At 43.7% G+C, this 16,040-nt stretch overlaps 1 protein-coding gene across 1 annotated transcript in view; it reads left to right on the forward strand.

Annotated features, from left to right (window-relative positions):
- Nucleotides 1–7,012, forward strand: part of fgd6 (FYVE, RhoGEF and PH domain containing 6) — a 78,654-nt gene extending 71,642 nt beyond the window's left edge. The window contains exons 19-21 of the mRNA XM_055652778.1: nt 500–628; nt 2,430–2,581; nt 4,615–7,012. Of these exons, the coding sequence (XP_055508753.1) occupies nt 500–628; nt 2,430–2,581; nt 4,615–4,651 (318 nt within the window). The 3' untranslated portion in view covers nt 4,652–7,012. The remainder of the gene's footprint in view (nt 1–499; nt 629–2,429; nt 2,582–4,614) is intronic.
- Nucleotides 7,013–16,040: the final 9,028 nt, after the last annotated feature.

Raw genomic sequence — 16,040 nt, forward strand, 5'->3', positions numbered from 1 at the left:
AGCCACCAAGCATGACATCCGGAGGCTGCAGCGAATCGTTCGATCAGCTGTGAAGGTTATTGGCTGCAACCTTCCCCCCATTGATGAACTGTACACTGCAAGGGCCAGGAAGTGAGCGGGTAAGATCATATCTGACCCCTCTCACCCTGGCCACAAAATCTTTGAATCACTTCCCTCTGGAAGGCGACTCCAGACTGTCAAAGCCGCCACATCCAGACATGAAAACAGCTTTTTCCCACGAGCAGTAACTCTAGTCAATAACCAAAAGTCTGTAGCCTCCTTTTGCTCTGGTATTTTATTTAATTTACATGTTTAAACTATGTTTATTCTTGATGTTTTAATGTTTTATTCTTAATTGTTTGTTGTGTTGTTACTTGCGAGCAGAGCACCAAGGCAAATTCCTTGTATGTGGACATACTTAGCCAATAAACGTATTCATTCAGTCATTCATTCATGTACCAAATATCAAGAGTAACTTCAACGTGCACATTTATTTCAGGTGTCAGCAAATACTGGAGCTTCATCTATGAGTGGCTATCTGTACAGGTCAAAAGGCATTAAGAAACCCTGGAAACGGCTCTGGTTCGTCATTCAGGAGAAGGTGTTATACACTTATGCTGCCAGTGAGGTAAGGCTAGTAGACCATTAGAATGAATATCTATTTTCCAATTGAATATCTGTAACTGTTAGACGAGGGATTAATAAGTGGAAATTATTTCTAGTGAAGTTCCCGGTACTTGCATTAGCAACATCTTGCAGCATCATCATCATTGTCTGTCTTAGTCACCAGAAACCTTTGACTTATCTATCCAGTTGTAACTGGAGAAAAGCTTCTTTCCCCACGTGCATGACATTAGTATTTTGGTTACCTTTTATCAATTGCTTCTTCCTTTCTCTCTTCCACATACTCTGTCTCAGCTACATCATAATCCACATGCCTCCATAATACAATTTGTAGGTATATTTCCAAATCAATACTTCCCTCTCTGCATAGCCCTGTACCCTACAGGTTACCCATGCTCTTCTGTTTCCAGCCTCCTGATCCCAACCACATTTACTTGCATCACATTTGTCACTGTGCTTTCATCGTCAAAGTTCTACAGTCTATATGTCTTTCCCTCAATCCCTCTCATTCTAACATTTTTCTATCCTAACAACCACCTCTGGGCAATTTGATCTGTCTTCTTCTTGCGTATGGCATGCACAGCCTAAAGCTGTAGGACAACTTGTTCTATTTGATCTTATTTGATAGTGCAAGCCAGGTTGATTGCATTCGTTGAAACAGTGAGGGTTGCAAACTCCCACCCCATTTGATCTGTTAAAGATGCTATATAAAATGTTTTATGAGTGAGATCATGTGTTAACTTTATTCCTATAATAACATTTTATAATAAGAACCCAATATTTAGCATCCATATAGAAATGGATGGGTCATCCTGCCAATTTCTTGTAATATCTGCAGTGATTTTGAGATGTGCACATTTTCTCTGCCCATTCCCGTGCTGCGGAGTTGGGAAATGCCTGCTACTAGTTCAGACATTTGAATTGTTTTCCAATGATAAGTTGTCATTCTATTGCCATTCTCTTAGTGACATTGGAATGAACTTGTTAATTGGTTTGTGCGGATTCAGTAATGTGTCTCAACAGGCGAAGGAAGAGATGTATTTTAATTGTGTTGCCACTGGTTGGTTACCCTCCAATACATTCAGCATTTAGAGACGAGGATGTATTGCTGTTATGTTTTAGTCCAAGGTAAAGAGGGACGGGTAGAACTATTGAGTACAAAATTGAAGTCATCATATTTTAACTTCTCTCTCTAGAGTTTGAAATACATCGGAAAAAAATAGTTAAGACAGCACAGCTTATAGAACTGCTGCCTTACAGTACCAGGAGCCCAGGTTCGATACTGACCTTAGACACTGTCAGTATGGAGTTTACACATTCTCCTCTGACCGTGTGGCTTTCTTTCGGGTGGTTTAGTTTCCTCCCACTCGCGTTTGAAGATAAATTGACCATAGTGTGAAGGGAGTGGATAAGAAAATGGATAATGGGTGAACAAGTGATGGTGGTCGGCATGGCGACAGTGGGCTGAAGGGCCTGTTTCCATGCTGAACCTGTAAACATCTGGTGCGGGTTGGCTGCCAGACTATAAGGTGCTAAACCCTGCAACCTAACCTGAATAGCACAGGTCATTGATGTGTAAAATTACATCAGATGTGTCGGTGTCAGGTGCTTGAGAAGTGGAAAAATTAATTAATTATGGATTTAAATTATCTTTGAGGGATTTAGAATATCGTGCATACACATCTGCAGTTCACAAAGCCAAGCACATAGATTAATTGCAAAAAACGTTTCTGATATTAATTTTCTTTAATATGTCTGACACATTGAAAGTTGTGTGAGCTTTTAGTATGTATTTTTCAAAATAGGATGTGGCCGCCTTGGAGAGCCAACCATTGCTTGGATTCACAGTTTCAGAAGTGCAAGATGACCTTCCAGAACTCAAAGTGATGTTTCAGTTGTTTCATAAAAGAACGCTGTTCTATGTGTTTAAAGCAGATGATCCCCACACTGCCAGAAGGTGAGTAAAACATGGTGGATTTCTTGGTAGAGATCCGAAGTATAGACATTGGTTAGACTGCACTTGGACTACAGTGTACAGTTCTGGTTGCCACACCACAGGAGGATGAAGTAGCAATGGAGAGAGTACAGAAGAGAGCCACTGGAATATTGCCTGGAATGGAAGGCTGTGTTTATAAGGAGAGATCGGACAGGCTGGGTTTATCTTCACTGAAATATAGGAGGCTGGGGGCTGATAAAATTGTGAGTTGCCGATATATTTTACCCAGTGAAAGGAACTTTAGAACTTGTGGGAACTAAAGGGTTTAAGGTAAGAGTGGAGAAAATCAAAGTAAATCTGAAGGGAAAGGTTCTCACACAGAGTCTGAAACGAGCTGCCAGAGGAGGAGGTGCACCTGCAATGGCAACTTTTAAAAGGTGTTTGGACAGGCACTTGGATTAGGAAGGCACAGTGGGATACTGTAGAATGCAGGATTCGCAACGATAGGCATCATGGTCAGCAGAGACAAGATGAGCCAAAAGGGCTGATATCTGTGGTCCTGGAAATTTCCCATCTGAAGTTAACATTTTGCATTGAAGCAGTTATTTCCTGTGATTCTTAACTTTTGTGAGCAAAATCTGTTGTCAAGGAAACCCAAATTGATGACAGTTATCCCTGCCTTATCATGGATGCATGTACTGTCCTTGTACCAGTTCAACATTGGCATCTCTCTTCCTGGAGAATTGAAGGTTGTGCCAGTAGCACTTACTACTTAACCCTAACCTGGCCCATTTAAGAAGCTTTCTTTTCATCACAATATCCATCTACTAAATGTATCTTGTCTTTGCTCAGTGAAAAACGTGCTTCTCACGCATACCTGCTGTTCTCCCAGACTCCGCCAGCTGCTTTGATCACACTCCTCCTTCCTGTAAGGATTCTCTACCATTCCATTCTCAATGTGTGCACTGATGCCCTCTTCTGGACCAGTGCCTCCTTATTCTCCAACCAAGGAGTGATACGATCACCAATCCCTCAACAGACTCTTCCTGCCCTTTCCCCTTCTACTCAGAATCTACCCACCAGCCTCCACCAAATGTAGAATTTTTTTCCACGTGCCATTAGTCTTTTCACCTTTTCATCATCAAGAACTCAAACACTCTATTTATGAAATAAGAATGTACTTGTCGTTATTTCAATGGTTTACTGTACCAACCATCATAATGTAATCTCACTATATCAGAGTCTCATTGCTTCACTAGACAGCTCTGTTCAGGCTGGACGTATGACCTTGAATTTCATATGAATTCCCCACTTTGACCTCTTTTTCCTCTGCTTCCTACAATGCTTCATCAAACCTAAAGGAATGGAACGTTATCTAATTAGCGATTTACAACTTTTCACGCTCAACATTGGGCTCATCCAAAGCAAAATGCAGCAATTGCAGAAAATCTAAGGTGTAAACAAAGTGGTGAAATTGTTCTGTAGCTCAATGCAGAATCTGTGAACGCGTTTCAGGTTGGTGATCTTTGTCCATCACTCGTCTGAGGAAACTGAAGTCTCTGATGAAGGGCCAATCAACCAAGAACAGACAATTGTAGATATTGTGTTATGACTGGTGCTTTGTAGCAACCTTATTGCAAGGGATCCTCAAATAAGAGTGATCACAAATGATAGTCTTGCCTCTGCATTAAAGTGACACATCCAGGATGGCACTGAGATCTTCTAACCAATTACATAGGTATAAAGAATGATTTGACAATAGTAAATTTCTAATTGTGGACGGAGATACGATACGGAAAAAAATTGCATCTCCGTCGAGGTAAGAGATTAGAAAATGTTTCCCCCATACATAAAACAAGCTAAAGAACAGACGGACTAGAGACGGAAATTAGCTACTGATTGGCTACAATCTCGCATATTTACATGCAAATGTTAATTAATATGCACTGTCCCTATAAACAAAACATTATTATTATTATTGTTGGCGAGGCAACCATTGCTGGTGCCACCCGGTGGAATTATAGTAATTTACAAATGTTTCAATTTCTCAACAGATGGGTAGAAGTTTTCCAGGAAGCTACTGTACTATAACAACAAAATGGGTCCACGCTTGGTGGAAGGACTTCAAGAAATAATTTAGTGAAAACTACACTAAACTCAGGTGCTGGGAGTGTGGTGCTGACGTTTTAAAGGAAAGTGAATAGAATACTCAAACCCGCACTTATTAGTAAAGATTCATCTCAGATAGCAGAATGAATTGCAAAGATTCTGCGTCAACCTCAAAAGCCCACACTCACTCTGTGCTCTTCAGTGTTCTGACCCATAAGAAGAAACTTCAGCCACTGCAATTTTCTACTGGAGATCTGTAACAGACTAGGGAATTTTCAATATTTTATTGGTCTGGCTATATATTTTGGAGATAGATCACCAAAACCTTTTATTATTAAGCCATGATATGTTTCTGTGCTACATTTGCAAAACATGTCAATGACTTTGAAATCTAAAACCTTGAGAATCAAAGATCTGATATGCAGATGATGTAGCAAATGGAAGTATAATTTGCTATTCCTGATGATTTTGTGAGATAAATGAGTTCATGGCATGATACTGGGATTTGTAGATCAGAAAGATCAAGTTTGTTAAATCTAGTTCATCTGTGTTTATGATGACCAAGATCAGTTCAGATTCCCGTTACTGAACACTGCCAATGCATCTCAAATGGAAAGTACAAATGCAGGCAACATTTAGCATCCAAAGATGCTAAATAGAAACACTGAACTTAATTATGGTGCCTCAGACTTGAAAAAGACTGGATTCCTACAGAAACGGGAAAAAAAGAAGATAATTTGGTGCCAGGTGTTAATGACGCTGTAACCAATGGGAGATGGTGATTGAAAGGAAAGAGGAGAAGCTGAGCAAAGATGTTACCTGCTTGGCATCAACACTAATATGGAGGCCCAGGACTGCTGGAAATGTAAACACTATTAGTATGAGTTGATGTCATGTGTTATCAAAAGTGAGACATGATTATGATTGTGTAGATAGACACAACAATCTGGAGTAACTCACCGGGTCAGGCAGCATCTCTGGAGAAAAGGAATAGGTGAAGTTTCGGGTCAAGACCCTTCTTCAGATTGAAATCAGTACATGTTAACTCTTGTGATTATTAAAATGTGCATTTTAAGTCCATCAAGAAGCTTGTTAAAAGCCACTCCAATTTTGTTGTATATTTTAACTTTATTCTATTTTGCCTTATTTAATATGGTGTATGTAAAATATTTAAGGTAAAATAGTTTGGTAAGGATTTATACATGCTGGCATGAGTTAGATTTATGTATTTATTTAACTGTATTGTATTGAGAATCTGATTCTTTGTGGAGCAATGATTATAACACATCATACAGAATTCAAAGTGCCAATTTATGTAAAATACCCGTTAGATTTTTCAACACTATCTTTTTGTAAATGTGTAGGAAGATGAACACCAACATTCTGGCTTAAGGGCTGGTGAAATTCACCTTTTTATGAATGAAGGAATTAACAATTGATACATTTTCCATTTTTATAAACTCTAAAGCTGAAGCAATTCAAGAATTTCATTGTCTTATCAGGGACACATGACAATAAACTCACTTGAACTTGAACTCTAAAGTGCTAATGGTGTAATTCCTGACAGCAGAAAGCAGTACTTTAAAGCAATACGATTTGAAATAGCTTCATTGTTGATGTACAAGTTTCTGCCTGTTCTGGGGGTTTGCAAGTTGGTGGCAATTATGCCCAAATCACAATGATGCCCCAAACCCACTCTGAAAACTTGAGCACGGAATTAGCCAGGCAAATAACTAAATGGTTTTTCTTCAAGGGAGATCCTATGATTTGGTTGAGACATTAAATAGTTTTTTGAGGAAATCGTTTTTTGAAGAAGGATTGACCAAAAGCACACTCAAAAACATTAACTGCTCATCTCATCTTATTTCCAGTTTATGGGATCTTTTGTGAATTCCATCCAACCTGGGTATCAGTAGCTAAGGATTGAATTTAGCACAATACAAATGAAGTTTTAAAAATAATAATTCCAGGGTATTTGCCTTAATTACATTGCTAAAAGCCCATTCCATGTTTTGATCACAGTGTGAAGAAAAATATCAGTTATACATTTGAATTGTATTAGTTTGAGCCTATGTCCAATAAGATCAGAATTTAGATGTAATCTATCTTTTCTACACTTAGTTTCTGATTATACCTCTGTGATGTGCCTTGGACATTTTTCTACAATAAAGATGCAATGTAAATACAAGCTGTTGTTTCATCTCTTAAAACACTTGTGACATCAAATGTAGCAATTATGGTTGAATTGGATTTCCCTGCTGTTTGTGGAAAATGTGTTAGAAGACTAAAACCACAGGTCTGACACTAAACTCAGTGATCACACACCCTTCTGAATGTTTTGGAGAAGGCATCTCAGTGCACTGCAGAAGTATTGTCGGTGCTAGCTCTATAAAACCCACCAAATTTATTATGATGGGTCAGTGTGAATATCAGAGTCCTTCACCCTACCAGTATCTCCACCAATTTAACTCTCCAATCAGCCAGCTCCAGTGGGCAGTCCCCATCCTCTGCAGATCTGACACAAATCTCTCCAAAGCACACTCCATCCCAGCAAGAGATGTCTAGGAAACGGAAATAACATTCTCAAAATCCCCTCCGCAAAAATGTAGCTACTTTATTAATATGGAAATCCCATGTGGCTCTGAGGAAGAACAGCCAGAAAAACGATGACCTTGCAGAAGCCAAGTACAAGCAAATCATCCTCCCTCTTCCTCCGCCTCAGACAGTCACTTGGTGGAAGATGACTTGCTTCCCACTTGGTGGACGATGCCAGCTGCCACATAATAATAATAATAATAATAATATCTTTTATTGTCATTGCACGTCAGTGCAACGAGATTTAGTATGCAGCTCCAACCGATGAAAAAGAAAAGTAAAATAAATAAATAAGCCGTGTATCGTGACCATCCGAGGGAGACAGTCCAGGGGGGGTGGGGGGCACTCAGCAGGGCCGGTTCAGAGCCGCTATAGCTCTTGGAATAAAGCTGTTTCTGAGTCTGGAGGTTCAGGCGTAGAAGGCCTTGTAACGTCTGCCGGAGGGAAGTAGTTCAAACAGTCCGTTACAGGGGTGTGATGAGTCTTTATGGATGCTGACGGCCTTCCTGAGGCACCGTGTGTGGTAGATGCCCTCCAAGGCTGGTAGCTCTGTCCCGATGATCCTCTGCGCTCTGTGGACGACGCGCTGAAGAGCTCTCCTCTCCGCCTCCGTGCAGCTGAGATACCACACAGAGATGCCATACGTTAATATGCTCTCTGTGGTGCAGCGGTAGAATGTTGTCAGCAGCTGTTGGGGCAGACCAGTCTTTTTTAATGTCCTCAGGAAGAACAGTCTTCTTGACCAGCACAGCGGTGTTGGTGGACCATGTGAGGTCCTCTGAAATGTGAGCGCCCAGAAACTTAAAGCTGGACACTCCACACTTTCCCCGTAAATGGAGATTGGGGCGTATTCTCCATTATGGGACCTCCTGAAGTCAATAATCAGCTCCTTGGTCTTGGAGGTGTTTAGTGACAAGTTGTTACGTGTGCACCAGTCCGCCAGGTTCTGCACATAAACTTGACAGCAAGATCTCGATCCAATGCTTGGAGAGCAGGCTGCGTGGATTCTAAACACACACACCCATTCAAAAACACATTCTCTGGGCTTCTACCCTGACCCACTGGGTGGAGCGGCCCCCTTTATTAGGAGTCTCCACCTCATTTTCTCCCTAAAACAACCTCTTTCAATGTTCTTTATCCATCAGCCACCTTTGCTCTCTGTTCACTCCCATCCCGACCCTCAGCAACACTCTTGATTCACTCTCCAGTTGCTGACTCTTTCCACCTGCCATCATCGGGGTTGCTTCCCAATCAGCACACCTCCCACCCACGTTCAAGTCTGAACAGCTGCCTTGTTCAAAACCTTCGACCTGTCCCTGGATCTGTACCACAAAATCTTTAACCTCCCACTCAGTGCTACCTAGCGGCAGAGGGACATAATCTCGTGTGTGGGAAGGAACTGCAGATGCTGGTTTTCACTGAAGATAGATACAAAATGCTGGAGTAACTCTGCGGGTCAGGCAGCATCTCCAAAACAAAGGAATAGGCAGCATCCAGAGATGTAGCCCGACCCGCTGAGTTACTCCAGCGTTTTGTGTCTGCGGACATAATCTCGTACTGCTTTGTGTATGGATTGAAAGATCTCTGTGTGCAATGTCCCAGCAATAGGCACAGATTCATCATGAGGGAGCAGACGTCACACTCAGTCACTGCATTATTTGCCTTTGATGCTGACCTTTATCTGAGGGAACCTGTTTCCTGAACCTGGAACTTGTTGCTCTTAAATACTTTCTGCCCAACCCTACAGTGAGGGATCCCAAACTGGATTCTTTGTCACCTCGGAGCCCACAGAACTGGATTGGAAGCAATATTCACTTCCACCAGCAACACCCCCTCCCCCCACAGAATCATTCTTCTAAACATTTTCTAATTTGCCAATTTTACATCAGAAGACTTGTTTGTGCAATGCCAGCTCTGTTCAAAACCCTATTTAAAACACATTTCAGTTATTACCTTATTTATTTCTCTTGCATTCTAAATATTTCAGTTTCACATGAATACAAGCTGATCAGTCACAATGTAGCAGTTACAGTAATGTTTAATTTAGAGATGAAGCGTGGAAATGTGCCCTTCAGCCCATTGAGTCTGTGCTGACCAACAATCCCCTGTACACAAGTTCTATGTTATCCCAGTTTCGCATCCGACCCACTTTGGGCAATTTAAAGAAGTTAATTAACCTATAAACCCCACACGTCAAACTTGGAATTTGGGAGTCTCTGGCAAGCAGTGCACATGGAGAAAAACCCCCCCCCCCCCACAAAATCACACAGAAAATGTACAAAAACTCCATAAAGACAGCACCAGCAAAAGTAGTCACGGGTGAACCCGAGTCTCTGGTTTCGATTAATATTAACATGTAACGTGCAGCACGGCCCTTCTCCTACACCGCTGTGTGAATCCAACTGTGCCACCTGCTTTCTCCACCTCTGATCCCCTTACCTCAGTACAGAGGTAGATGAAACCCCCTCAACCCCTCTGTGGCAAAAAAACTACCACTCTCTGTGTGAAAAAAGTTCTTCTCATCTTTTCTAAAGAACAGTTCATCCCCTTATCCTGAGCTGTGACCCCTTGTCCTGTTCATTCCCTAACTGATGCAATGCCTAAACTGTCCAGAGTTTTCTAAAGATCTAACAAATTCTAGAGAGTATAGACCAAGTCTAATGCCTTTTATCACCAGCAAAAGGAAACCGTCCCTGCACTTCTATGGCAATAATGTAGATGGAGACCAAACTGTACGCTCAACGAGGAGAGGGCGATCACGTCCGAGAGAATGTTTCAGCATTAATATTGACTTTACTGCCTGCTGCACCTGCATGCCTACCTTTTCTCCCCCTTACCATTTAGATATTTCCCGTTTTTGGATAACTCACATTTATCCAATTATATTAGCAAACCTCATTTCAGATATCCAGACCTTGCAGTCTCCTAGCATCCTCCTCACAGCTAACACTGCGCTTAGTGTAAAACATTTTTGCTAACATCTAGAATTTATTAGCAAACCTCATTTCAGATACAGATTGGTGGCTCAGCGGTAAAGTTGTTGCCTCACAGCGCCAGATACCCAGGTTCGAACCTCATTCTCCCTGTAACCGTGTGGGTTTTCTCGGGTGCTCCAGTTTCTTCCCACTTTCAAAAGACGTGCAGGATTGTAGGTTAATTGGCTTCGGTTTCGGCTCGAAACGTTGCCTATTTCCTTCGCTCCATAGATGCTGCTGCACCCGCTGAGTGGCTCCAGCATTTTTGTCTACCTTGAATGTTGAGGGATATGGGTTAGTGCCAGAAGATGGCGCATAAATAAAAGAACAGCTATGATCTTACCGAAGGTTGAAGCAGGGTCAAATGGGCCAAATGGCCTCATTCTGCTTGCGTTTCTTTGGTTCTTAGGACTTCCTTCCAACAGTGTGATGCCCAAAATTGAGCACAAACTCCAGCTTAGGCAATAGCTCCCCTGCTTATGCATTCCAGAGTATTAGACACAAAAAGCTGGAGTAACAGGCTGCCTGACCCGCAGAATGACTCCAGCTTTTTGTGTCTAACCGGTTTAAACCAGCATCTCCAGTTCCTTCCTGCACACTCCAGAGTACTGACTTGTTCTGACACAAGCACACGTTTGTGCTTGCAGTTCAGTGCTATTGATCTCAGCCCAATTAGATCACAAATTACATTACAATTAAATCACAATTAGGTGACCCTGGGTGGTGTTGTTGACTGAGCGATTCAGGATGCAGGTACATTGTTCCTTGAAAGAGGTGTTGCAGGTAGACAGGGTGGGGTGGAGGTGCTTGGCATAATGCCTTCATCAGTGAGTTTGCTTTGGTGCCACCTCCTGCACCCACACACATCTAACTGACTTCATCCGCTTCACCACTAACTTCCACCCGGCACTCAAATACACCTGGACCATTTCTGACACTTCCCTACCTTTTCTTGACCTCACTATCTCCATCGCAGGTGATAGACTTCTGATCGACATCCACTATAAACCCACTGACTCCCACGGCTATCTAGACTACTCTTCTTCCCACCCTGCTTCCTGTAAGGACTCCATCCCCTACTCCCAATTCCTCCATCTACGCCGCATCTGCTCCCAGGATGAGGTGTTCCACACCAGTGCATCGTAGGTGTCCTCATTCTTTAGGGAAAGGGGGTTCCCCTCCCCTACTATAGATGAGGCTCTCACCAGGGTCTCTTCCATACCCCGTAACACTGCTCTCTCTCCCCATCCCCCCACTCGTAACAAGAGCAGAGTCCACCTAGTCCTCACCTTTCACCCCACTAGCCGTCACATACAACATAGTCCGACATTTTCGCCACCTCCAACGTGACCCCACCACTCGCCACATCTTCCCATCTCCCTGCCTGTCTGCTTTCCTCAAAGACCGCTACCTCCGTAACTCCCTGGTCAATTCTTCCCTTCCCTCCTGCACCACCCCCTCCCCGGGCACTTTCCTTTGCAAACGCAAGAGATGCTACACCTGTCGCTTTACCTCCCCCCTCGACTCCATTCAAGGACCCAAGCAGTCATTCTAGGTGCGACAGAGGTTCACCTGCATCTCCTCCAACCTCATCTATTGCATACGCTGCTCTAGATGTCAGCTGATCTACATCGGTGAGACCAAGCATAGGCTTGGCGATCGCTTCACCGAACACCTCCGCTCGGTCCGCATTAACCAACCTGATCTCCTGGTGGCTCAGCACTTCAACTCCCCCTCCCATTCTGAATCTGACCTCTGTCCTGGGCCTCCTCCATGGCCAGAGTGAGCACCACCGGAAATTGGAGGAGCAGCACCTCATATTCCGCTTGGGCAGTCTGCACCCTAGAGGCATAAACATTGAATTCACCCATTTCCGGTAGCCTTTGCTGTCTCCTCCCCTTCTCAGCTCTCCCTCAGACCTCAGGCTCGTCCTCTTCCTTTTCCTTTCTTCTTCCCACCTTACATCAGTCTGAAGAAGGGTTTCGGCCCGAAACGTTAGCTATTTCCTTCGCTCCGTAGATGCTGCTGCACCCGCTGAGTTTCTCCAGCACTTTTGATTACCTTATTGAGTAAAGGAGTTGTGATGTCATGTTACGGTTGGGAGGATGTGGTAGAGGTGGCCACTATACTGCCATCATAGTCTGTCCTCACCTTCTCCATCATGGCCTGGTTTGGCTCAGCCACCATGCAAGCGTTCGATCTGCCGAGAAGCTTGTTGGCTGCAACCTTCCCCCCATTGACAAACTGTACACTGCAAGGGCCAGGAAGCGAACGGCTCATTGACACCCAATGTTCCCTCTAATTTTTAGTAGTTTGTGTGCGCAGAAATCTTCTATTGTGCAATTTTTAATGCTGTTACAAATGTGCGCACTGAATTCTTGTGTAAATATATGACCTCATGAGCTTTTGGTGTAGCAGTTTTTACTATTTTGTTAAGTCATTCAACTTTAAACTAGCTTGCAGTTCTTTTGTGCTTCACACCCTTTGCATCCTTTGAATTTGACACGGTGAATCAAAATTTATTTCAAAAAAACTCAATAGGCCAGTTGCAAAATTTGAAATGGATCTTCGTAAACTGTACAATAAAGTCAATATGATTATGAGATTTTTACAAATAAGTATAAATTATATACTGTATAATTATTGAATATTACATTTTAGGTAACATTGTAGTGTCTAAGACATACAGACTCTTGAATGCTTTAGTTTTTCAAATGATAGTTCTTTTAACACTGTAACTAGTCTCCCCCTCCTCCTCCTCCCTGCCCCCCCCATTCTCCTCCACCTCTCCCCTCCCCCCCTCTCCCCCCCCTCCTCCCCCTCTCTCCTCCCCCTCTCCTCCCACCTCTCCCCATCCCCCTCTCTCCTCCCCCCCTCTCCTCCCCCCCTCTCTCCCCCTCCTCCCCCCCTCTCCTCCCCCCCCTCTCTCCTCCCCCTCTCTCCTCCCCCTCTCTCCTCCCCTCTCTCCTCCCCCCTCTCCCCTCCCCCTCTCCTCCCCCCTCTCTCCTCCACCCTCCTCCTCTCCCCCTCTCCTCCCCCTCTCTCTCCTCCCCTCTCCTCCACCTCTCCTCCTCCCCCTCTTCTTGGACTCCCTCTCTCCTTCCCTTTCCCCCCCATTCCCTCTCCACCCCTCGCTCCCTTTCCCCCACCCCCTCCCTCCCACCTCCCTCTCCCCCCTCTCCAAGATCCAGACCCGTCCATTTACCGTTGAGTTCCTGCCAGCAGCGCCACCATCTTTGAGGAGGGTGGCCCTGGCCCTCCCCCGGGTGAAGCGCGGGGACTGATGCAGTGCCCGTGGACTGGATTTCCCTGATGCCAGAGCGGGCTGCAGCTGTCCCCGGTGCCGGATCGGGCCGCGGATTTTGAAATTTGGAGAAAATAAAGTCTCTGCTATAAAATTTTATAGCGGAGATTTTTTTTTCCGAATTTCAAAATCCGTGGAAATCCTTGTGCGCACATAAATTTTCTTTATGCGCTGGTTTCAAAACTTGTGTGTGTGAGCACACGTGCACAGCTTAGAGGGAACATTGCTGACCCCTCTCACTCTGGCCACAAACTCTTTGAATCACTTCCTTCTGGAAGGCAACTCCGGACTGTCAAAGCCGCCACAGCCAGACATATAAACAGCTTTTTTTCACGAGCAGTAGCTCTACTCAACAGACAAAAGTCTGTAGCTTCCTTTTGCTCAGGTATTATATTTTATTCGTCACATGTTTAAATTATAATTTATTTTTAATTGTCTACTGTATATCGTGTTGTTATCCTTGCGAGCAAAGCACGAAGGCAAATTCCTTGTATGTATACATACTTGGCTAATGAAATTTAATCATTTCCATTCAGTTCAATTCAATTACTTCCTTTAAAAAAAAACTTTGACAAGCACATGGAAAGGAAAGGTTTGTAGGGATATGGTCCAGGCTTATGCAAGTGGGATTCGTCAGTTGGGTAACTTGGTTGGAATAGAAGTCGGGCCAAAGGGCCTGTTTATTGCTGTGCAGCTCAATAACTCCATCATTGTGTTGGTTGGGGGCTAAGGTTAATTGAGAGGACGGCACTGGCAGGGATTGGAGCCTTGTTCATCAGAGCCAGGGCTGGGCAGATTTGAGGTGATTCATTAGACGCATGTGATAGACACACAATGCTGTAGTACCTCTGCGGATCAGGCAGATGCTGCCTGACCAGCTCAGTTGCTCCAGCATTTTGTGTGTATTTCTGGCATAAACCATCATCTGTAGTTCCTTCATACACATTATGAACGTGTGCTTGTTATTGGTGCAGTGCGGTGGCATGTTGGGGGCTTGGGCAACTATAGTCTTGAACTGGTACCAGCAAGGCTTAAAATTGGGAGATAATGAGGGCATGAAGACCCTTACGTATGGGGTGGGGGTATGATGTTTGGAAGAACAGAATGCAGAGGCTTGGGCCTTGGTGGATAGCATGGATGATGTGGGGGTGGAGTGGAAGGTGAACATTAGGGGCTTGTAGTAGTGTGAGTAGTGACCAGAGGTAACTGCTGGGAAGACTACATTTTACCGGGACTGCCCCTGCTTTTCCTGCAATTTTTTCCATAGGGAATGATGTCCTCAGATGTATCTTGATGCAGCAAATGTGTAGGGATATAAGGATGATTCTTGCCTACAAGTGCCTGGTTGAATACCCAATGACGCAGAAAACCTGGAAATGCTCATTACTGCATTCCACTCCAGAGAAAAAAGATCTCAATTCCCAAATTTGGGGCGGCACAGTGACACAGTGGTAGAGTTGCTTCCTTACAGTGCCGAATGCCCAGGTTCGATCCTGACTGCGGGTGCTGTCTGTACAGAGTTTGTTCGTTCTCCCCGTGACCACGTCGGTTTTCTCCAGTTTCTTCCCACACTCCAAAGACGTACAGGTTTGTAGGTTAATTGACTTTGTATCATTGTAAATTGGCCCTAGTGTGTGCAGGATAGTGTTAGTGTGTGGGGATTGCTAGTCAGCGCGGACTCTGTAGACCAAGAGGTCTGTTTCTGCGCTGTATCTCTAAACTACACTAAACTAAACTAATTCTGGCAATAATCACGGGCGAACATCTCAGCCAGTGCAACGCAAATATACTTTTTTGATTATGTACATGGAGTAGTGGAGATGAGGACAATCTGGACGTTAAGAAACCAACCAGTTATATATTCCACACTCACCCAAACAATGAATATTGTGCTTACAAATATCACCTGACAATAGTTTTTCATTCAATTTCAATTTAACCTAACTATCATAAAGTAGAAAGATTACTTCAGTGCAAACCAGATTTCTACACACCAATTTCACCATTTTCATTTCTACCAAAGAAGAAAATATTTAGAAATTAGGAGGATTTATTTTCCGGGAGCTACTCCGTACAACTGCAAATGTAGACATGTTTAAAGATCCAGAACAATTACTTATTGATGTTATAACTAAAAGGGATGATGAAAGCAATGATCTTAAACAGAGATTAGTCACTTAGGAACTCAATAAACATTGTCACACAAATCTCTGGAATTGTGAACCACCTCATATTTTGCTTGGGTAGTTTACACGCCAGTGGTATGAACATTGACCTCCAATTTCAGGTAGTCCCCGCTTTCCCCCTCCCCAGCTCTCCCACAGCCAACTGTCTCCGCCTCTTCTTTTCTTATTCCCGACCCCCCCTCCACATCAATCTGAAGGGTCTCAACCCGAAACGTCACCTATCCTTCGCTTCATAGATGCTGCCTCACCCACTGAGTTTCTCCAGCATTTTTATCCACCTTCGATTTTTCTAGCATCTGCAGTTCCTCCTT

Source organism: Leucoraja erinacea, chromosome 22 (genome assembly GCF_028641065.1).
Source record: "Leucoraja erinacea ecotype New England chromosome 22, Leri_hhj_1, whole genome shotgun sequence".
Classification (NCBI taxonomy): Eukaryota; Metazoa; Chordata; class Chondrichthyes; order Rajiformes; family Rajidae; genus Leucoraja; species Leucoraja erinaceus.